Source organism: Rhinoraja longicauda, chromosome 3, assembly GCF_053455715.1.
Source record: "Rhinoraja longicauda isolate Sanriku21f chromosome 3, sRhiLon1.1, whole genome shotgun sequence".
NCBI lineage: Eukaryota > Metazoa > Chordata > Chondrichthyes > Rajiformes > Arhynchobatidae > Rhinoraja > Rhinoraja longicauda.
The window spans coordinates 76,736,482-76,760,814 of NC_135955.1; the positions used below are offsets into that span (position 1 = coordinate 76,736,482).

At 39.3% G+C, this 24,333-nt stretch overlaps 1 protein-coding gene across 3 annotated transcripts in view; it reads left to right on the forward strand.

Moving 5' to 3' along the window:
* Positions 1 to 24,333, forward strand: part of skic3 (SKI3 subunit of superkiller complex) — a 99,867-nt gene that overhangs the window by 68,175 nt on the left and 7,359 nt on the right. For all 3 annotated transcript variants that reach the window (XM_078396483.1, XM_078396484.1, XM_078396485.1), the window contains 11 exons: positions 4,223 to 4,347; positions 6,742 to 6,865; positions 8,765 to 8,986; positions 11,324 to 11,396; positions 12,412 to 12,465; positions 12,636 to 12,747; positions 14,797 to 14,925; positions 15,355 to 15,479; positions 16,851 to 17,009; positions 18,425 to 18,577; positions 21,367 to 21,497. In XM_078396483.1, coding sequence (XP_078252609.1) covers positions 4,223 to 4,347; positions 6,742 to 6,865; positions 8,765 to 8,986; positions 11,324 to 11,396; positions 12,412 to 12,465; positions 12,636 to 12,747; positions 14,797 to 14,925; positions 15,355 to 15,479; positions 16,851 to 17,009; positions 18,425 to 18,577; positions 21,367 to 21,497 — 1,407 coding nt within the window. The remainder of the gene's footprint in view (positions 1 to 4,222; positions 4,348 to 6,741; positions 6,866 to 8,764; positions 8,987 to 11,323; positions 11,397 to 12,411; positions 12,466 to 12,635; positions 12,748 to 14,796; positions 14,926 to 15,354; positions 15,480 to 16,850; positions 17,010 to 18,424; positions 18,578 to 21,366; positions 21,498 to 24,333) is intronic.

Genomic DNA, 24,333 nt, shown 5'->3' on the forward strand with positions numbered 1-24,333 from the left:
AATTATGAAATTCTTGTCAAACAGAACACTGATTTTTGTGTTTTGATTGCTGATTTTGGGGATGTGTCGAAGTGTTATTATGCATGTAAAATGAATGCAAACACAAAAATCATCATTGTCCCTGTTATCAGAAGGATTTTTTTGTTGAATATATGTAATCATGTATACTAGTGATTGCATGAAAACAAAAGTAATAGGACAAAGAGTAGGGTTCATGGCTCTTTGAAATACTAGGGGACCGAGGATCCAGTGGGAGGGAGGAACTGAAGGGAATCCACATTAGTCAGGAAATGGTGTTAGGTAAATTGTTGGGACTGAAGGCAGATAAATTCCCAGGGCCTGATGGTCTGCATCCCAGAGTACTCAAGGTGGCCCTAGAAATCGTAGATGCATTGGTGATCATTTTCCAATATTTTATAGACTCTGCATCAGTTCCTGTGGACTGGAGAATAGCTAATGTAGACCCACTTTTTAAGAAAGGAGGGAGAGAGAAAACGGGGAAATATAGACCAGTTAGCCTTACGTCGGTAGTGGGGAAGATGCTTGTCGATTATTATTAAGGATGTAATAGCAGCGGATTTGGAAAGCATTGACAGGATCGGTCAAAGTCAGCATGGAGTTATGAAGGGGAAATCATGCTTGACTAATCTTCTGTAATTCTTTGAGGATGTAACAAGTAGAATGGATAAGGGAGAGCCAGTGGATGTGGTGTATCTAGACTTTCAAAAAGCCTTTGACAAGGTCCCACACAAGAGATTAGTGTGCAAAATTAAAGCACATGTTATTGGGGGTAGGGTATTGACATGGACAGAACTGGTTGGCAGACAGGAAGCAAAGAGTAGGAATTACCAAGTCCTTTTCAGAATGGCAGGCAGTTGACTCGTGGGGTGCCGCAAGGCTCAGTGCTGGGACCCTAGTTATTTACAATGTATATTGACGATTTAGAGAAGGGAATTAAATATAACATGTCCAGGTTTGCGGATGACACAAAGCTGGGTGGTAGTGTGAGCTGCGAGGAGAATGCTATGAGGCTGTAGGGTGACTTGGATAGGTTGGGTGAGTGGGCAGATGAAGTATAATGTGTATAAATGTGAGGTTATCCACTTTGGTGGCAAGAACAGGAAGGCAGATTATTATTTGAATGGTGTCAGATTAAGACAAGGGGAGGGGCAACAAGAAGGGTCTCGACCTGAAACGTCACTTTTTCCTTCTCTCCAGAGATGCCGCCTGTCCCGCTGAGTTACTCCAGCATTTTGTATCTTTGTGGTGCAAGAAGACCTGGGTGTCCTTGTACATCAGTCACTGAAAGTAAGCATGCAGGTACAGTAAGCAGTGAAGAAAGCCAATAGCATGTTGGCGTTCATTGCGAGAGGATTTGAGTTTAGGAGCAAGGAGGTACTACTGCAGTTGTACAGGGCCCTGGTGAGACCACACCTAGAGTACTGTCTGCAGTTTTGCTCTCCTAATTTGAGGAAGGACATTATTACTATTGAGGGAGTGCAGCATTGGTTTACAAGGTTAATTCCCAGGATAGCGGGACTGACATATGATGAAAGAATGGGCGATTGGACTTGTATTCACTGGAATTTAGAAGGATGAGAGAGGATCTTATTAGAAACATGTAAAATTCTTAAGGGATTTGACAGGTTAGAATCAGGAAAAATGTTCCCCATGTTAGCGGAGTCCAGATCCAGGGTTCACAGTTTAAGAATAAGGGGTAGGCCATTTAGGACTGAGATGAGGAATTTTTTTTTCACCCAGAGAGTTGTGAATCTGTGGAATTCTCTGCCACAGAAGGCAGTGGAGGCCAATTCACTGCATGTTTTCAAGAGAGAGTTAGGTTTAACTCGAAGGTAGACACAAAATGCTGCAGTAACTCGGCGGGTCAGGCAGCATCTCAGGAGAGAAGGAATGGGTGACATTTCAGGTCGAGACTAAGGGAATCAAAGGATATGGGAAAAAAGTGGGAACGGGGTACTGATTTTGGATGATCAGCCTTGGTCATTTTGAATGGCTTGAAGAGCCCAATGGCCTACTCCTGCACCTATTATCTATGTTTCTATGTTAACTCCTCTTCCCATTCCCATACTGACATTTCTGTCCTGGGTGAGGCCACATGCAAACTGGAGGAACAACACCTCATATGCCGGTGGGTAACTTACAACCCAACAGTATGAACATTGGCCTACTCCTGCACCTATTTCCTCTGTTTTATGTTTCTATGTTGATCCTACGCCACAATGCAGAATATAATTACTGATCTGATCATTGTCTTTAACTTTACTTTCCAGCTTGATCCTTGCAATCCTTGGATTTTTGGACCACAATAGGATTCATCTAACAGTTGAATGTCAATACTTCCGCATCCATATTCCTCTGGGCAAAGAATATCAAATGTTCATAACCCTCTGAGAGAAAAATGTCCCCCTTTCGCCATTATTAAATCTTTACTGTGAGATTATGACCTCTCATTCTAAACTCCTTAAGCAGGGAATGCATCTTGTTCTTCCAAATTCCAGGGAGTATGTGCCCATTGCATTCAACCAAAAATGACCACTTTCCTCAAGAATTTACTTTATGAACCACCTTCACACAGACCTAAATAAGACTAAAACTGCACATGAAAGCCATACAATTGTAGCAAGACATCCCTGCTTGTGTGCTTCATTAAAGGCCAATGTTCCATTTGCCAAGATATTCACTGTTTGTGCATACCAATTTTCCTAGTTTCTTGTACAATGCCACTTTCTCTCTGAGCAAATGTATTTGTAAAATACAATTTAAGTAGTAAATGGAAATCAATAAAACCAAAAATGCCCCATCAGCGATATTCTTTCCTCTGCTGTCACACCCCCCACCTTGTCATAGTAAACAGCATGGAACCAGGCAATTCAATCCATCATATCTACACCAGGCCGTGAACACTCGTCAGTATTAATCCCATCTTGCAGCACTTGAGTCTGTAGCCTTCTATGCTTGGCAATGCAAATGCTTGCCTTGACATTTGAATGTGGTGAGTAACTCTGCTTCCACCACATTCTCAGTGCATTCCAGGTACTTGTGGATAAAAAATCTCACTCAAATCCCTTCTAAATCTCTCGCCCTATACACCAAATCTATGTCCTCTGGTTTTGTTCACATATAAGACGACAGGTTTCCTCCAATCAACCCATCTATATTTTATATACCTCACTTATGTCACCTCTTAACCACCTCCACTCCAGGGAACCCTCTCCAATCTCTCCTCAAAAATGCTCCATCCCAGGCAGTATCCTGGTGAATCTCGTCTGCACATTCTCCATTGCTATCACCTCCTTCCTATAGAGAGTTAGATACAGCTCTTAGGGCTAACGGAATCAAGGAGAAAGCAGGAACGGGGTACTGATTTTGGATGATCAGCCATGATCATATTGAATGGTGGTGCTGGGTCGAAGGGCCAAATGGCCTACTCCTGCACCTATTTTCTATGTTTCTATAGTGTGCTGATCAGAACACTACACTGAACGCTAAAGTCTGACCAATGTTTTTTAAAGTTGGAGCATAACCTCATTATCTTTTTACCCAATTCCCCAATTTATGAAGCCTCCCACTCCCCCTGGTTCTTGATTCCCCTACTTTGGGTAAAAGGCTATGTATACTCTCCCTATCTATTCCCCTCATGATCTTATACACCTCTATAAGACCAATCCTCAGTCTACTACACTCCAAGGAATAAACTCCTAGTGTGTAATCCTACAAATCCTAGCAAGAGCACAAAATTTGTGATCCACAATTTTTTTCATATGATCATTTGTTTTTGCAATAAAATATTTAATCCTTAATGTAGTAAGTTGATGGATACGGTTAGGATCTTGTATTAAGAGACTTTTTCTTTCTGCCAAAATCTAGGCTTGTTTTGTATGGGAATGAGAGGAATCAGGAAGGAAGTTAGTTGAGTTAAATTGAAATAGAAAATACGATGAAATCTCTACCCCTCTTTTGAGTCTCTCGTTTTCATTAATATGTAATATTAATTTATGTTTTTAGGGCTTTTAATATAATTTTTTGATGCATGCCATGTGTAACATTTTTACCTTATTAGGCAAAAGTTTGATTCTGCCAGTTGTGTGAACCTGTCCTGAAAAGCATTAAATACTGCTAAGTAAAGTTGCCTTATGATTTTGACATGTATGGCCTGAAGATCACCTTGCTGCTTCATCAAAGTCACCTTTTCAATCTTTAGTACTGCAGGTCACTATCAGGAGTCCATCCAGGCTTATGTGTCAAATTCACTCACAGAGTTTGATGACATTACTGGAATTGCCTTGGCTTACTTCAAGAAAGGCCTACTTCAGGAGAGTACCAAAGGTAAATATGGAATTAGCATAAATACAGCAGGAGTTTGTCGTCTGGATAGATTTACATGTCATTTTAACCATAATAATTATAACCAAAATTGTTATTGTTGTACCCCACAAATATAAATTTAGCTATTGTGATGCCAAACTTGTGATGCCCTCGCATTTAGTGATTTCAGTCCACACTAATCATGCTGCTTGATGGCTGCACATTCAGTAGTGAATGACTGGCTATCTCAGTTTAAGGATACTCTACTTTTGAAACATTCACAGAAAAATGTTGAATAGTCAAGCACTGATTTTCAAATGTTGAACTGCAAGCTTTGAGAAAGAGATACAACTTAGGCGAAGTGTCCTGTTTTAGTCAAGGCTCTGGTGATGTATGCACACAAGGCTGTGTGAATGTTGCCATAAAGGTGCATGGTGGAATCTGGCATCAACTTGACACAGATTAGAGTCAGTCATTTCTATTGTGGAAGTTGTGGACCTAATTATAATGCTGAATCTGAAGTCCAAAATTATAGCACAAGTAATTATAGCAACACCTGTCCTTGTACCTCCTCCCTCGACTCTGACAGTCCTTTCAGGTTAGGCAGAGGTTCATTTGCACCTCCTCCAACCTCATCTACTGTATCCGTTGTTCAAGATATGGACTCTTATACATCGGCGAGACCAAACGTAGACTGGGCGGTCATTTCGTTGAACATCTTTGCTCAGTGCGCCTGGACCTACCTGATCTCCCGGTTGCTAAACACTTTATTTCCCTTCCATTTCCCACACTGACCGTTCTGTCCCAGGCCTCCTCCATTGTCAGAGAGAGGCTAAATGCAAATTGCAGGAACAGCATCTTATGTTTCACTTCGGTAGCTTACAACCCAGTGGTATGAATATTAATTTCACTAACCTCAAGTAACCCCTGCATTCCCACTACCTCCATCCCATCCCCACCCAAGTCACACCAGCTTTTTGTTCTCACCTAGCAAACAGCTAACAGTTTCCTTTATCATTGTTACTTTTTTGCATATCTTTCATTCATTTGTTCTATAATTCTTTACATCATCATCTATATCTCTCGTTTCCCTTTCCCGTGACTTTTAGCCTGAAGAAAGGTTTCGACCCGAAACCTCACCCATTCCTTCTCTCCAGAGATGCTGCCTGTCCCGCTGAATTACTCCAGCATTTTATGTCTATCTTCATTTTATGTTAATAATTGAACTCAATGGAAACCCCAGAATGCTGTGTTACAAGGGCAACTTGCTGCCAAAAACATTTATATAATGGTAGTTGTTTCTGTATTATGAAGTACAAAATGGCTTCCAGGCTCTGACAGCAATATAACAACCACCCTGTTGTATTATGATGTTGGAAGAGCGCTCTCAGATGAAAGTGACTCCATGAAGCAGAGGTCTACTCTGTAGAGAACACTTGTTCACTTACGCTACTAATATGCCAGTCCTCTTGCTGTTGCCCCAGCCCAAATTTTGTTGCTCATGTAGAAGTACAGTCAGGCTTGTTGACCAAGATCTGCTTGATGTTGTCTTCCATGGATATCTGCACTTCAACCCTCCTTGTATCCTTATTGTTTTGATGTGTTTATGCTTTATTCTTAATTGTTAACTGTATGTTTGTGTTGTCATTTGTGAGCGGAGCACCAAGGCACATTCCTTGTACATGCACATACTTGGGCCAATAAATAAACTTATTCATTCATTCAATATGAATAAGCTGATAAGGATTTATTCATATTTCATACAATCTTTTTTGGTGTATATAAACCAGGCAAAACGTGACATTGTTGCCTGTTGGTAGATCCTTTCCACATCTGAGTGCATGTTCCGTTATTATCGATTAGAAGAGCAAGTTGCTTGGAATGTTGAGTTCCAAGATGGCATTGTATGTGGCAAATCAGGTTTGCTTGCTGATTGGTGTCATAGTCCGCCAGCTCTGTATTCGCATGGCATTGTTCACTATGTGCATGTGTTAAATGTGTTTATTAATATGGCATCTATAGTATTGGTTTATTATGTAGTGAAAGACTTTGTAATGTAGCTCATCAAGCTATTTTTTTCTGCTGAAAATGGGCCTCTATGCTCTCAATTTCTTGCCAGTTATCTCTACATGTGATGTGTTCTTAAATTAACACATTATTTTCCTATTAGAATGGCTGCCTTTAAAGAACTTGTTACTGCAATTTTTTTAAAGTAATTCACAGAATAAATACATTTTAACATGAAAGGCACAATTTATTTGGTAGTTGGCTTAAAGTGAGATATTCCATTACCTTGTCACAAAAAATCAGTAGTTAATTCTTCCTGTATCACAATTCATTTTGGAAGTTATGTAATTTTTTGGTAAGATAATTAATTTGCCGAAAAACTCATTTGCCTCATTTATCTTTTACCAGCTTATGAAAAGGCTTTAAGTATTGCTCACATGGAGAAAGAGAAGGCTCATATCCTGATTGCGCTTGCCATGATTGAGTTAAAAAGCAACAGAATGGACAATGCTAAGACGTTACTTTTCAAGTGGTAAATGCCTAAAAAACATTCATTTTACACGACCATCTTAATTTCAGAATGTTTCTATATTTCTGTTATTTTCTAGTTTATAAATCTTGATAATTGGAACAGCTAGAATTGTGTTTAATAATCAGAAGGATTCAGGAATGAAAGGGCCTTTGCTCGGAAATGTAGTCTTGGGTTATTCACTTTAATATATATATATATATATATATATATATATATATATATATATATGTGTGTGTGTGTGTGTGCGTTTTTAGACTTCCTGTGAGGTATAGTTAAATAGTTAACATTATATAAAAGAGTCCTAATTTCTGCAATCACCTGGCAGTGAAATAATATTGTGCAGATTATCTTGCTGCAGAGAAAAGTGGAATATTGGTTTCCTGGCTTATTTTTAAAACAGAATTTTAGAATAGACTGTAGAGATACAATGTGGAAACAGGCACTTCGGCCCACCGAGGCTGCGGTGAACGATGATCACCCTGTACACTAGCGCTATCCTACATACTAAGGACAATTTACAGAGATCAATTAACCTACAAACCTGTACGTGTTTTGAGTGTGGGAGGAAACAGGAGCACCCGGTGAAACGTAGGTCACAGGTCATAGGGAGAACGTACAAACTGTGTGCAGACAGCACCCCTAGTCAAGTTCGAACTTGGGTCTCCTGTTAATTTAGTACCCCTTCCTTATTTGGACAGATAGATTCCAATAATTTGACCAGTGATGTAGAAATAGCAGGAATATATTTGTAAGAAATATTTGCAACCTGGAGAGAATTCTGGCGATTAGGGTGTCCTCATCACCCTTCTGCCTTACAGATGATGGTGAGGCTTTGGAGAGTCGAGGATTTTTTTGCTCACTGCTAGTTGCTGTGCATGCTCTAATCTGTTCCCGTAGCCTATCAAATTTGTAAGGCTAGATTGAAGGTGCAGCTTGTTCTGAAGAATGTCTTCCAGACCACGGGTGTGAAAACATTAACGTTTTCTAAATACAGTACCTTCCATTTTCAATTATGGTACCAGATGTTTCTACCTTGTCTTTTATACTTGTGATGAGTTTGCATTGAGGTTGGAGTTTTCAATTTACGTGGTTATTTATTGACCAACATTTGCAATTGTTTGTGGCAGAATTGCAGTGTTTTGATCTGAACCATTGGTTATGGAATTGGTTAAATTATTATTTTGTCCTCACATTATATGATGCAATCAGCAAGTTTTGAAATGTTACTTATTCAGAAATCCTTATGGAACAATGCTTTAACATTTTTAACAAATTTGATTAACTGCACTTAAATCCTTCTTGTACTATCAGAAACACATTAATCACTTGTTATGTCTGATTGCTATTTGCAAACATGTATGAAAATAACATACATTGTTATATTGTACATTGTATCATACATCGTATATAAATAACATACAACCAGAGGACATCGGTTTAAGGTGAAGGGGAAAAGATTTAATAGGAATCTGAAGGGTACCCTTTTCACACAAAGGGTGGTGGATGTATGGAACAAGCTACCAGAGGAGGTAGTTGAGGCTGGGACTATCCCAACGTTTTACGAAACGGTTAGACAGGTACATGGATATAACAGGTTTAGAGGGATATGGACCAAATGTAGGCAGGTGGGACTAGTGTAGTTGGGATATGTTGGCCGGTGTGGACAAGTTGGGCCAAAGGTCCTGTTTTCACTCTATCACTCTGACTCTAACGAGATTTGCGATCATGATTGCACTTGAAAAGATGGCTTCAGGTACTAAACAAACTGCATATTTTTTTCAATCTTTCAAAGTATATAATAGCGTAGCATTTTTAGATGGATGTTGAAAGCACATCAGTTATAAGTGCTGGAATAGTATAAATTACAACGTTAATTGTATTCTGCTTTTATTTTAACAGCTCCATGCTGAAGGAGCCCAGTGTGGAGAGTCTTCAGGCCTTGTGTGCTCTGGGACTCTTGAAGAAGGATATCACACTCACTACAGCAGCACTTAATGAGCTGTTCAAACACTGGGATAAGATTGCTTCAACTTATGAAACATCTCTTCTTTCTTCAGGAATGTTTTCTTTGCAAAGTAACAGTTTAGCTGTGCAGAGACAGGCATCAAAAGCTGTTCATAGGTAGGTCTTTGACACTTATAAGTAGACACAAGATGCTGGAGTAACTCAGCGGGTCAGGCAACATCTCTTGGGAGAAGGAATGGGTGATGTTTTTGGGTCTTATCCCCCCCTGGTCCAATCTCTCCCTACCTATGTCCAAGACACCTCACATGCTCTGCGTCTCCTCAATAACTTCCGTTTTCCAGGTCCCCACTCCCTCATCTTTACTATGGATGTCCTGTCACTCTACACCTCTATCCCCCACCAGGAGGGTCTTAAAGCCCTCCGTTTCTTCCTTGACCACAGAACCAGCCAATTTCCATCTACCAATACTCTCCTCCGCCTAGCAGAGCTGGTCCTGACCCTCAGCAACTTCTCCTTCGACTCCTCCCACTTCCTCCAAATCCTAGGCGTAGCTATGGGCACTCGCATAGGCCCTAGCTATGCCTGCCTCTTTGTAGGGTACGTCAAACAATCCCTGTTCCAGTCGTTCACTGGCCCTATCCCTGAACTCTACCTCTGTTACTTTGATGACTGCATTCGTGCTATCTCCTGTACCCATGCAGAATTCACTGACCATCAATTTCATCGCTAATTTCCATCTTGCTCTTAAATTTACTTGGACCATCTCTGACATCTCCATACCGTTTCTGGATCTCACCCTCTCCATCACGGGAGACGTACTTGTGACCGACGTCCACTGCAAACCTGACTCCCATAGCTATCTTGACGACACTTCTTCCGCCCCTGTTTCCTGTAAAAACTCAATTTAGAGAGGTTGATACCTGGAACAACAGATACAGTAGATGAGGTTGGAGGAGATGCAGGCGCTGCCTCACCTGGAAAGACTGTTTGGGTCCTTAGATGGAGTCAAGGGGGGAGGTAAAGGGACAGGTGTTAAATCTTCAGTTTAATTAAATGGTCACAACTATTCTAAATTTGTTTTGCAGTTATGAAATAATTGCTTTAGTTTACATTTACTATCTAATAATGATTGGTCAGATTTACCTTTATATTTGTCATTAGTGCCAATAATGAAAAATTATTGTTTTCCTTACAATGTAATTTTGAAAAATATAATGGATATACATCAATAAGAGACATAAATTACGTGAATATACCACTAATCATATTATTGCCGGCTTGAATGAGTTACGGCAGCTGTCATAAAGCCAATTATTTTGTGTAAATATTGAATCAGGCTTGTAATGTTAATGTATTTCACAGGGAGTCTTTTTAAAGGTGATTAGATATGGCAAGTATTAGCAATTTGTATTCAGTGAAATACTGATTGCAAGAAAGATGGTGTTTTCCAAGATCATTACTGAGTAATTGCAAAATTTGATTTCTCCAGACGTACAGGTATGGAGGTTAATTGACTGGGTAAATGTAAAAATTGTCGCTAGTGTGTGTAGGATAGTGTTAATGTGCGGGGATCGCTGGGCGGTGCGGACTCGGTGGGCCGAAGGGCCTGTCTGCGCTGTATCTCTAAATCTAAAAATCTAAATCTAAATCAATTTTAAGCCAATAGCAATTTTGAACAAAATTCTATTAGGAAGCCAGCTATGCAATATTGTAAATGCTACAGTTTAGTCGTGAATGGCTTCATTTGAGTACCCAGCTCAGCTCAATCCGACCGGGATGGCCACTTGTAGCTTTGCTTGGTAAAGTTGTAATCAGAGTTATTTACAGTTCTTTTTTAAGCAAAGAATGGGTAAACATTCTTCCTCAAAATTATTCTGCGTATTCTTCTTTCAAATACTTCGTCAAAGAAGGATAAACGGAACTGCTGAGAGTTTGAAATTATTGCAGAAAATATATGATCTAGAGTCTGGAGACCAGGGATATGAGCAGTCCAGGCCATCTGTTTAAGGACCTGAGGAAGTAGTGCTGACAGGCAATGACTCTGTTTATAATCTGTTTATAACAATCTTCATCAGTCAGATTTGCAGAATAGTAGTAGGAAGTAGAAATAATGGTCAGGCATCTAATGAACATTGCACTCAATTGCAGTTGTTTATGCTATAGGCCAGTACTGAACATTACAGCTCCATATCTGAATTATCTTGACATGGAGTTTCTAAAGATGGATCATTTACAAATATTTGTTACTGCTAGGTCATTGCAATGTAACTTGGATAATTCTATGCATAAAATTGATGTCCTCCATACTTATGTTACTGAAACAAGAAATCTCAATTCTGCATCATTCTGAAATAAGTTCCAAATGTATTTAGGTGATTGACCGATCTCTTTACTATAAAATACAAACTTTTTGTTTCAAGAAGTATATTTGCAAGTTAATTGAAAAAGCATATTACAAAATGTAAAATCTTTCTACCCCACCACCCCTCCCAGCAATCCAGCAGATCCTGCCCTTTGGACATTATTATGCAGAGTTATTCCTCAGCATACTCCCCAAAAGGCGGAAGTAAGTATCCTATCTATTGTCTGAAATATTATTGTCAGTTTGTTTTCTTGATATTTCTAAGCCCATGTCACCTTAATCATGTTAATCCTTACTTCAGAGAAATTTTCAATTAGGTCTGTCAGCCTTTGATATGACAGAAAACTTCCTGGAATGCTAATGTGATAAACTCTCTTGCTTTATTGATATGTAATGATACTCAAAATTGTTTGTGCAATCACAAAATTAATTTAACAATAGGGGTGGGTGGTGGGGGGGATGGTTTCTGCTGGAAAACAACAAGATGACTTAAATTTTCTTAAATCACTTACCTGTGACCCACCTGGATTTGCACCCATTTCTCCCCTCATCCCCTTCCACCCTTTATTCCTTCCCCTGGCTTCACAATTCGCACCCCTTCTACCCTTACCTCACACGTTTTGTCTTCTCAACTGTGGCCTTTGTCCAGCCATTTGTCAATCAAAAAACCCCTTCACCTGTATCCACACATTACACACCATGCTTGGCTTGGTTCCCCTCCCCCCCCCCCCTGGAAATTTCTGTTCCAGCTTTCTTCTTCAGTCTGAAGAAGGGTTCCAAACCAAAATGTCACCAATTCGTGTGCTCCAGAGTTGCTGCCTGACCTGCTGAGCACTTTGTACCTATTTTTGTAAATTAGCATCTGCTGTTCCTTGTTTCTCCACTTAAATTCTCTCCTTTGCTCTGAACTATTTAGTGCATAACACACCTAGAAAGATTTCTGCAACACTGGTCTATAAGCTGCACTGATATTTCTTGTGCTAAGGGTAGGGGAATCGAAAAGAAGAGGACATGTGTTTAAGATGAGAGGGACTAGATATAATACAAACCTGGAGAGCAACGTTTTACTTGGATAGAGGTCGGTGTATGGCATGAGCTACCAGAGGTGGTAGTTGAGGTGTACTATAACAACATTTAAAAGACACTTGGACAGGAACGTGATAGGAAGTTCAAATAACGTTGGTATTATCGTGTTTTCATTTTTGTTTTCTTTTTGTAGGGTGGGGTAGTGGCTGGCAATGTAGCACAGATCCTCAGTTCTCATCATTCAAAGGTAAATTCAAACTAAACAGTATTTATGTGGCTATTTTTGTTTAGCCTTCAGAATAATATCCTCAACTGCAGCACATAATATTACAAAACGATCTAGTATACTTAAATCAAACATTTAATATGGGATGTTTGCAATTTATAAAATAGATCTTTATTTTTCTTCTCTTCCAGAATGCTCTTTTGTTCAGTGCTGTAAACCAGATAGCAGCAGGAAAACATGCTGCGATTGATGACAATAATAATGCATTAAAGACTATCCAAAAGACAATCCATCTTTATCCAGGTATACCAATCTGTGATTCAGATTAAAGAAAAATATCTTTCATTGTTGCTGTCCTCCTCCATCATGATCCAATGTCTTTTAAATGTCCATAAATCACCAAGGGAGAACTTTAATTATATTTAAGACATTATGCTGATGGTGAAATGTGTTTTACATTAAATTGTTTATGTTTATCCAATTAGAAGCCAAGGTTATCAATCTTGGGAAAAACCAGCTGAAGTACTGTTTTTGTCGCTGGATGACAGAATTTAGTTCTGACTCTGGTATTCAGTATGGCTTAATTGTCGTTATCTAAAAATAACAATTATCATCCACCAAAAATGAAATGGAGTCATTTGAGGCATTTTTAGTTCATTATTGAAAATCAAAAAGAAATGTGGATGCTGAAAATTTGAAATAAAAACAGAAAATGCTTGAAGAACTGATGAAGTCAGCCAGCATTCTGTGGATATGGAAATAGAGTTAATGTTTCAGGTCAATAACCCATCTAGTAGAGGTGAGAAGCTGTGTGATGTAAACTGCAGAAAAGGGAGAGGTGGATGTCTGTGAATGGGTGGAAGCCAAGGTACCTAGTTAATGTGTTGGAGAAACCAAATGCAGATTGGGTCATTGCTTTGCAGTTCTCTAGGGATGCCCTGAACTTCTAGTTACTTGTTACTTTAATTCTCCATTTCATTCCCATTTTGTCTAGTTTGCTGCACTTTTCTTACAAATCCCAGTGTATGTTTGAGTAGCAGCAACTTATCTTCCCTCTAGACATACTGCAGTCTTTGAGACACTACACTGTTTTCAACAATTTTTGATGACCAATGTTATCTATTTGTGCCCAAACTGCTGATCCTGATGCAAGATCCATCTTAACTCAGATTTTCTCTTTCTACAGGTGCTGTTTGATTTGTTGGGTATTTCCAGCAATTATTGCGTCCGACGTGTTCTTCTCAATCACATCTTCAAAAAATACACTCCATCAAATTGGCGAGACAAAACTTGCCCCCCGCACAAATGCATGTAGATCTAGGCTGTCAGAATCCCCTCCAGTAACTGTCCCATCATTGATGTAAGGCTCACTGGTCTGTAGTTCCCAGGTTTTTTTCTTGCAGCCTTTCTGAAACTAGACATTAGCCACCCAAATTAAATAAATGTAATAGATTTCTAATTAAATAGAAATTAGAATATTTGTCATGAACATTTTCAAAAAATGACTGAAGTTTTGGCAATCACATACAATTTTTTTCAATCTTCCTTCCCCCCGCCCCTAAGTTTTTTTTTTTCGTGCTGCATAGTTCAATCACTCATGAATTCATGAATGTTAGCAATTATCCCTTTTTTTAAACTACTTCTGGCCTAAATATTCCTAAAGATGTTATCATCTAATATATTTCCACTCTTGTTATGGTTCTATTACTGCAATTTTAATCTTCTTGTTAAACAATTGCATCAAACTCTCCCTATTTTTCTTTATATTTACTGCTATTCCTCTTCCTGTTCCAAGTACAAACAAAATTGGAATTAGAATTCAAAGAAATTAATTTCCATATTCAGCAATAAATACATCTGAAAATTAAGAAGATAGGGAGCTTAATGTCGTGATTTTGTAATAATATCCTATCCATCACATATCCATGTTCTCCAGAGATGCTGTTACTCCAGCACTTTGTGCCTATTTTTGTAAACCGGCATCCGCAGTTGCTTGTTTCAGTAATAATATCCTTGTCTATTATGTAGGTGGCTAAAATTTCTTAAGGTTGCAAAATTAAGATTATTACTAATGAATTGAGCAAAATTGACCATAGCTAAAATCGTCCATAATTTATTTCTCAGATATAAACTGAAATAATAATGTTGTCAAAGCTGTTAACTCAACAACAAAATTAAGTTGGATGTTTCAATGTTCGAACTCTAAACAACAAAAGAGGAAATAATTCGGTTGTATAATAAATTGTAACTTAAAATATGGAAGAATATTATGGTTTTGCTTTTAGAGATAAATATTCTTCCATATTTTTAGAGATAAATAAGTTGTTTTTAATTGCCTGTTTCATTTCGCAGATGATCCCACTGTGTGGGCCAGCTTAATGGCAGCGTTACACATGGAAAAAACATTCTCTCATTTAAATGGCAAACATTCAAAACTAACTGCATCAGAAGAGCTGTTTGTTACAGCAATCTCATCAAAAAGTAAGTGATTTAGTTTAGTTTATTGTCATGTGTACCAAGGTACAGTGAAAAACTTTTTTTATTGCCTGCTATCCAGTCATGTCATGCACTTTGCAACTTTAATTTACATGATCACTTACTTACAAAGTTTGATCCGTGTTCATTTATTTCAACATTCCATAAACTTCGCAATAACTGAAACCTTTACATCTTAATCTGAAATGATCTCTCCTCTGATCAATTGCATACTGTTTTGTAAATTTTTCAGTTGCCTGGTAAATTAAACTGTTGTATGTTATCCGTGCTATTGTTTCGTTGAGAGAAATATGTGAAAATGTTCTCAATTTAATTCATGGTTATTGAAATATTTATTGGCTCATACTGGAATAATTTGAGGGGGAGGAGTGACTAATGATGATACATAATTCTAACATTTTTCTTATTATATAGTAAAGACAGAGAATACCATGCCAACTGTCTATCTTCAATCCCTGGAGAACTGGTCTTTGCAGCAGGCTGCTACTGGATTAAAAGAAATGGGCAGGCATTCTGACGCTGAAGCCTTCTGCACTGAAGTACTGTATCATTCAAACAGGAGCTGTATTATATTGCCATGCAGATGGGGAATGTTTTAATGTTCTGTACGCCAAATCAATCCAGTAAATTTCATTGAGCCCCGTTAGTGACAGGTTTAGAAACTTGATATTTCAAACAATTGTTTTCAGATCTTAAAATAATTGGACAAGGTACAATCGTGTTGGATAAATGTATTCGATTTTTGAGAATGTTGGCAGTAAGGCACATAAAGAGAAAGCAATGGATGTAGTATTATTGGGTTTTCAAAAGACTTGATAAGGTGCCAAATATTTTTTTTAAGTTGCTGATACTGAAAATCTGGAATAAAAACAGGAAAAGATGGAAACAACTCAGGAAGATAGGCCACATTTTTAAATTCAATTAAGCGATGTGGGATTCGCAGGCTGAGTCAGCATATTGGCCATTGGCCATCCCTAGTTGCCCTAGAGAAGGGTGTTGTGAGCTGCCTTCTTGAACTGCCGCAGTCCTTGAGGATGGTACCCACAATGTTGTTGGACTGGGAGTTACAGAATGTTGACACAGTGACGGTGAAGTAATGGTGATATATTTCCAATTACTGAAGGCACGTGGCTTGGAGAGCATCTTCCAGATGGTGGTGTTTCCCTGCTTTTGCTGCCATTGTCTGTGGCTGGTAGAGATCATGGGTTTGGATGGTGCTATTTAAGTAGTTGGTGAGTTGTCAATGTGCATCTTGTCGATGGTGTAAACTGCAGCTACTGCAGTAAACTGTTTTGGTGGTGGAGTGAGTGGTTGTGGATGAGTGCCAATCAAACAGTTATCTGTGGAAGGATAAACATAGCAAATACATATCCGCAACTTTGTTCTCACAGAGTCTCAAATCGGAGACATTACCTTTTTTTTATTTTCACAAATGCTGAGAGAATAACCAGATTCTTTTGTTTTTATTTCAAATAAAAGTTGGTGATTCAGATCAAGAGCGAGGTTTTGGGATGGCATGTCTACAGGATTCTACAAAGGCAGATTGAGCAAAAAAGACTTTTTTACTCAGGAACATAATGCGATTGAAATAATATAATTCCAAAGGTGCTTGATATGGATGCTGAAAGGTGGATATCCATGAATGGAGAGCCTCAAATTGCAAGGCGTAATCCCAAAGTGCGGAATTAGTTATTTAAACCAAAATCAGACAAAATATCTTCGCACAGGGGGTTGTAAATCAAATTTCATAGTATTCCATGATCAGTTGACTAAATTCAAGGCTGTGAGCAGTATAATTTTGGAAAATCAAAAAGTTTAAATGAGTATTGAGAGAGTGCACGTATCTGGGTTAAACTAACTTTTCAAAAAGAAATTGCATGGTGTTTTACTGGTACTTTACTTTCTTATAGGTACTAGAGAGGTATCCAGACCACCCTGCAATGTTCCTGTTGCTGAAACAGGTTCAATGTGAACAGCTCTTGCTTTCACACCAGCAGCTTCCTGATACAGTTTTAGAAGAACTGAAGAAGGCAGTGATGTCAAATTTCACATCAATAACAGCTTGGCATGTACGTTCTGTGCTGTGACTGTTTTACATTAATAGTTCCTTTTTATGACTCTCTTTGCACCAGGTTTAAGGGCAGTAATCGATAAATAATTACAAATCCTGCTTAAAGAAATATACTTAATAAATTATTAGCATCTTTATAAAGCTCTGGGCTTAAACCTTCTTCACTGACAAAATCATTGGTTCGGTTATTGATCTTGATGGTTTCTGTTGAACTTTTTTGATAAAGCGTTTAAGTAGCACAGAAATGCAGGTTATACTGAGTTAGATAAGGCAGTTGTGGGGGATAGATAACTCGGCACAAAATATGTTGAGCCTCCCCCATCCCTTTTCCAAACAACAGGTTTTGCCAGAGATCCTTTTTCTTTGTTGTATATTATCTTAGTAGTAAATACATTGTGCTATGTATTTAGAAATATGCCCGGCTTCTCCCCTTTCCCAGCTTTCTTTTCCGCACCCCCACTACAATCAATTGAAAAAGGGTCACCTATCCATGTTCTCCAGAGATACTGCCTAGCTTGCTGAGTTACTCCAGCACTTTGTGTCCTTTTATGTACTAACCAGCATCTGCAGTTCTTTGTTTCTACTTCTGGAAATAATTCCATCAGTGTGGGTTTTCTTGGGAAAGTGACTGGCCGGGAGCCTCATCTCAAAATTTCATTTTCTCTAACATTCTCTCGGCGTGCCTATCAATTCCTCACTGCCTCTTAATTGTCAACTGAATCACCTGCGTAACCAGCAGCAATTTACAATAGCCAAATTTTCACCAATATAATTCACTTTAAAGGCTCAGAATTTCAAGTTTTGGTTCCGTAAAGTTAGAAACTGCAGAGCAGAGCACATTTTTGTTGGGAGAAATTTTTGTGATTATTGTTAATATATCTTGCAATGAGCCATGGAGAATGGAAGCAAGCCCTTCAGCCCAACTCATCCTTGCCAATCTGAGCTAGTTCTATTTGTCTGCATTTGGACTTTTTGTGTCCCAGTACCTTCCCAAATGTCTTTTTTAAATGTTGTAATTATACCCACCTCATTCCTCTGGAAATTTGTTCCACATACCCACCATCCTCTGAATGGAAAAGTTGCCACTTCGGTCCTCTTCACATCTTTCCTCACTCACTTTAAATCTATGTCTTTAAAGAGGCTCCCCTAGCCAAGGAAAAAAACTGTAACCTTGTTAAAGCCCCTCTTGGGATTGCAATCTGGAATTAATCCTGTCTCTAAAATAATTCATCCCTAAAGATTGCTATCAGCATGCATAGATACAGAATGATCTATTTTAATCAGACAAATGCATTTTTTCATTCAGTTTGTTGTTTTCCAGAAGCATTTCTGACTGATGTCTGACTATCACAATGTAGGATAAAACATTTGACAGGGATCTATTTTCATTTCTGAATATCTGTTTCCCACCAGTGGTTGGCAGAAATATATAAATCCCAGGGTTTGATGGTAGCTGCGGAGATGTGCTACAGGCAAGGTTTGCAACTGTCTTCGCAACAAGGTGATACGAGTGGCAAGTTGTCAAGTCTGCTCCGATTAGCACTGCTTGCACTTTCACTCAGCACGGTAAGGATTTCATAATTAGCATCTTTCAAAGCTAGTTTGACCTTTTTCACTTTTCCTAGATGTTTTGTTGTAATGGTATTTAAGAGGAGACACATTTTTCCCCCTCCAGTTTGTAAACTCAACACAGGTATTTTATAGTGCAGTGAGATTATACAGTGAAAATTGATAGCATATTCTGTTTATAGATGTGTGCATCAATAAGTATAATTAAACCCTTTTGATTTTCTGAAAATTGTAAGTTAGAAACATTGCATTATCATTTATTTTCTGGAAAAGTTTAATATAAATTCAAGTTTTGTCATTCAGATGTAATTTTATTTTCTTCCACTTTTATTGCTCATGAAGCTGAAAGGAGTAAAACAAGGCTTATCTGAATGGTGTCAAGTTAGGAAAAGGGGACGTACAACGAGATCTGGTGTCCTCGTGCATCAGTCACTGAAAGGAAGCATGCAGGTACAGCAGGCAGTGAAGAAAGCCAATGGAATGTTGGCCTTCCTAACAAGAGGAGTTGAGTATAGGAGCAAAGAGGTCCTTCTGCAGTTGTCCAGGACCCTAGTGAGACTATACCTGGAGTATAGTGTCCAGTTTTGGTCTCCAAATTTGAGGAAGGATATTCTTGCTATTGAGGGCGTGCAGCGTAGGTTTACTAGGTTAATTCCCGGAATGGACACGTTAGAGGCAGGAAACATGTTCCCAATGTTGGGGGAGTCCAGAACCAGGGGTCACAGTTTAAGAATAAGGGGTAGGCCATTTAGAACAGAGATGAGGAAAAACTTTTTTAGTCAGAGAGTTGTGAATCTGTGGAATTCTCTGCCTCAGAAGGCAGTGGAGGCCAATTCTCTGAATACATTCAAGAGAGAGCTAGATAGAGCTCTTAAGGATAGCGGAGTCAGGGGGTATGGGGAGAAGGCAGGAATGGGGTACTGATTGAGAATGATCAGCCATGATCACATTGAATAGTGGTGCTGGCTCAAAGGGCCGAATGGCCTACTGCTGCACCTATTGTCTATTTTCTATTTTCTATTTTCAGGCTGTTTCACCAATTTAATAGTGTGTTAAAGTATGTTGTACACCTGGCCTGTGAATAAGTAGCCTAGGCTAATTACATATATTTTCCTTCATGCCATAGTTCACATCAGGAGCTTGTGTCAAGAAACAAAACCATAAAGTAACATCTGACAAAATATAACAGGAGTCATCAACTTTTAATCATGGAAGCAATAGTGGATATGTTTTATTATGGTGTGCATTTGTACATGTGATTGATTGGAAAAATAGGAGCACTTTGAACAACTACCTATATTCATAATTAATCAGCCTAATCTGAGTGTTTTGTCACAATTATATAGTTGATTCATTTAATTATCTAAGGTTATGAAGTCATAAGGTTGGGTGATTTTTCAACACTACGAAATATCAGTCTGCTTTTCCCATGAATCCAGTTCATGGAATGTGAAATCATAGAAGACCTCTATCTTTTTTTCATTTTTACCATTAATCTCAACAAGTGTTTCAGAATTGGTGGCCCTACATTCTGCTGTGGTAATTACATCGATCACAGATCCTCAGCATTTGTCCTGTATCTTTAATAATTAGGATTAGCCCCTATATCAGAATTTATACACCCATTTGTGAAAGGATGGATCCAGGAAGCTGCAGTACATTGTCCATCATACACCACTTCATCTGACGATTTTTACTTGCAGAACTATATCAAGAAATCAATTATGTTGATTTTGAAAATAATCACTTTACTAGATGTGGGGGAAAGAAAAGTAAATATTTGCCATTTTCTCCATTCACATGTATGCCCTTCTTATCCACAAAAAAACAGTACACGACCCACACAATTTTAGGCCCACCTTACTCACCACTGTCCTGGGCACACATTCATCCAAATTTCATTCCAATTGCTCTTATATTTTTCAAGTTAGAGAGATTTTAAAGTTTAAAAAAGTTTTTAAATTACCTTAATAAGGAGGGGGAGTGGGGAAGGGGAGGGTGCTAGTTTTAAGGGGGTTGAGGGGGGGCTGGTGGATGGGGTGTCAGGGAGGGGAGGATGGGGGATAAGGGGTTTGAGGGGGGATGGAGTGGGGGAGTGGAATGCGGGAGGGGGAGGGTGCTAGGCCAATGCAGGATAGGCTTTGGGTCCACTGCTCGCTCTAGCTGCAGCGCTGACAGCACAGGGCCGAGGTGAGTGACTCTCTCTCCCCTTCCCTGTCCCCCCTTGCCCGCCTACATCCCCGGAGGACACTCCCCGCCCAGCAACGGGCTTCGTCAGTTGGAGAGGGTTGCCCCAGGAGAGGCCTGCAGGAGAGATTTGGACCCAACGGGTCCACCTCAGTCTAGATACACATATTTGTTAACTTTGCCAATCACTATTGATTTGGGACAATTATATCCAAGTATGTTGCGCTGCAGAAGACGTGTAAAAACGGGAAACTGAAAGAATAGGACCTCCTAAAATTTTCTCCGTCCGCCTTAAACTTTAAAGTTTAGAAGCATGGGAAGAATGAGAGTGAATTGTATGAGTGAAAGTAGGTTTTTCAAATGTGATCACATCAGGTGAACCTTTCCCCTGTTTTATCTCTTTCCAATTAAGTCGGTGAAGCATTTTTCCCTGGGTGTATCTGATTTGCCAATCAAGCTAAAGCATATTGTGTATTGAAGTTAGAGCCCAGCCATGTCAAATGCATGAAGTATGTGGACCACTTTCACCCTCTGATGTGCTTCAGTAACTCCTTGATTGAGATGAATTGAGAGAATTTTACATTTTGACTTTTTGTTAGGTAAAACTTCAAAACCATCGATGGACAACACTGGTGAAAGAAGCAACCAATGAAGCTCAGAAGATCGGCTTCTGTCCTTTAGCTGGTCTATTCCAAGCACTTCTGCAATTTATCGTTAAAATAGGAGCAAGGTAACTTTACAACTTTATTAAAACTATAGATTTTATGAATAAATTTTCTTGAATCATTTCAAGCTATAATGCCCAATTTTTTCCTGTTAATGATACTGTTAATTTCGGTCATCAACTTGAAATATTAACTTTATTTCCCTCCTTCAATGCTGCCTGCTTAGCATTTCCAGCATCTGCAGTATTTTTCTCTTTTCCTTTTGAGCTGCTTGTATTTTACTGTGTTTTGATAAAAGTTAGTTTAATTAGACACAAGTGTTGACTTATAAGAAGCTACTAACTGCTGTGGACCCGAGGGGTCCAAACCTCTCCTGCATTAGTCTAGCACCCTCCCCCCCCCTCACTCACCCACTCCATCCCCCTTCAACCCCCCTTAAAACGCCCCCAAATCTCTCCTGCAATGGTCTAGTACCCTCCCCTTCTCCCCTTTCCCCTTGCCCCACTCACCCACTTCATCCCCCCTTAACCCCCTTTAAAACTCCCCCGGAGCCGGGGGCGGGTGAGGGGGAAGAGGAAAGGGGAGAGGGAACCACTCACCCCGGCCCCGGGCAGCCATCGCGGTGGCCAGCAGCAGGAGAGCTCTCCTCACCCCCCCCCCCCCCCCCCCCACCTCATTGGCTGCCACTCTTGTCACTCGGGCGGGTCCCCCCCCTCTCCGAGCGCCAACCCTCCCCCAACTGCGCACGCGCAGATCCGGTGGCCATCTTCTTTGACTTCCCATTGTGACGTCGAACACAGAGGTATTACTGCGCGGCGTGGCTGACGGGCAGGGTAAGTGGAAAAGTGATTTATTAAAGTTTAAAATGCGAATAACTCTTAAAGTATAACAACAATTTAAACGAAACATGCTACTTGCACACCACAGGCCAATGGTGAGTAAGGTGGGCCTAAAATTGTTGCGCTATCTTGCACCGTTTTGGCTGTATTTCAGGAACAAACAAACAAATACACAATATGAGAGTTTTAGTAATATATATATATATATATATATATATATATATTTATTAAAACTTGTAAGTATTTCCAAGATTGTGCATGACAGATGAATTTTGCAGTGCACTAACGGGAATCTGAGTGTCAACAACTAAAGGTTTAAGTAGCCTTTTCTAATGGTTACGTAAAAGTTGAGGAAGCCATTTTCAATGTTATTTTCACTGACAAGCTTTACAGAACAGACTTCAATTTTACTTATGCTTTTAAAATAATTGCACTAATGATTCATTCTTTAATAGTACTGCTCACATATGAAAGTATGAAATTAAGTTGAAAATATTGATTATCTGGTGCTGTGCATTTCAAAACCTCAAATTAACAATGGAAAAAAATGGGGAGATTGGGAGGAGAGCAGCAAGACTGATTGAGGGTTAAGTTGGGTCAAACACTGATAACTAATTTTAAAACAGAAATGCTGGAAACATTCAGCAAATCGAGCAATAATTAATAACTCAAGTTGTGCTGAAAATACATTTCAATTTGTGCCTTTCAAGTGTGATGATCCAAACAGGAATTTCCTGAGGGACTGACAGTGATCAAAGACAATGAAAATTTTGTTGGATATGGAATTCCCAAATTAGATGTGTAGGAATAATTGAGAAAATCACCAACTACAGAGTTGTCCTTGTTCCTTTAGTCACATCCTCTTGGAATAAAGACCGAAATACTGTTTGTGTTCCCAATCGGCTATTTATACCGGTATGTTCAATGGTTCTTTTATTGTCACATGTACCAAGGTACAGTGAAATACATTTTTTGCACATAAATCACTGAGATTATTGCCATGCATAAAGACAATCCCCAATTAAGTACCCCATGTGTAGAAACAGCCCACTGCATATATATACAATAGTCGCCAGATTTTGGTGCCATTTTACACAGTCCAAGTTGCAGCTGGCCATAAAGGCCTGTTGCAGCCATCACCATCATTGATGTAGACCCAAAATGCTGGAGTAACTCAGCGGGTCAGGAAGCATCTCAGGAGAGAAGGAATGGGTGGCGTTTCGGGTCAAGACCCTTCTTCAGACTTTGATCAGTCTGAAGAAGGGTCTTGACCCGAAACGTCACCCATTCCTTCTCTCCTGAGATGCTGCCTGACCTGCTGAGGTACTCCAGCATTTTGTCTACCTTCGATTTGAACCAGCACATGCAGTTATTTTCCTATCATCATTGATGTGATTTATCTATGTAGAAACCAAGGTCCCTTTGAATATCAACATTATGCATATTCTCTCTGTTTAAAAAACCTTCATGTTTCCACATTATAGATCTGCTTGGAGAGCTGAAAGGCAGACAAATGAGGTTCAGAAAGTATAGCTGAAAATGACTTGGTTGAAAGTTTTATGGTCAGTTTTATTAATGGGAAAATGACAAAGTGCCTCTCTCGATGTTGGAACATTTTCAAGTGTTGTAATTGTAAGAAACTGGGCTGCTGGTTTGTTCACTGCAGTTCATTTCAGTTTAGTTTATTGTTACGTTTACCGAGGTACAGTGAAAAGCTTTTGAGTGCTAACCAGTCAGCAGAAAGACAATACATGATTACAATCGAGCCATTTCCATTGTTTAGGTACATGATAAGGGAATAACGTTTAGTACAAGGTAAAGCCAGCAAAGTCCGATCAAGGATAGTCCGAGGGTCACGGAAGAGGTAGATAGTAGTTCAGCATTGCTTTTTGTTTGTGGTAGGATGATTCAGTTGCCTGATAACACCTGGGAAGAAATTGTCCCTGAATCTCGTGGTGTGCATTTTCACACTTCTATACCCTTTGCCTGATGGGAGTGGGAGGGAGGAGGGAGTGGCCAGGGTGCGACTCATCCTTGATTATGCTGCTGGCCTTGCCAAGAC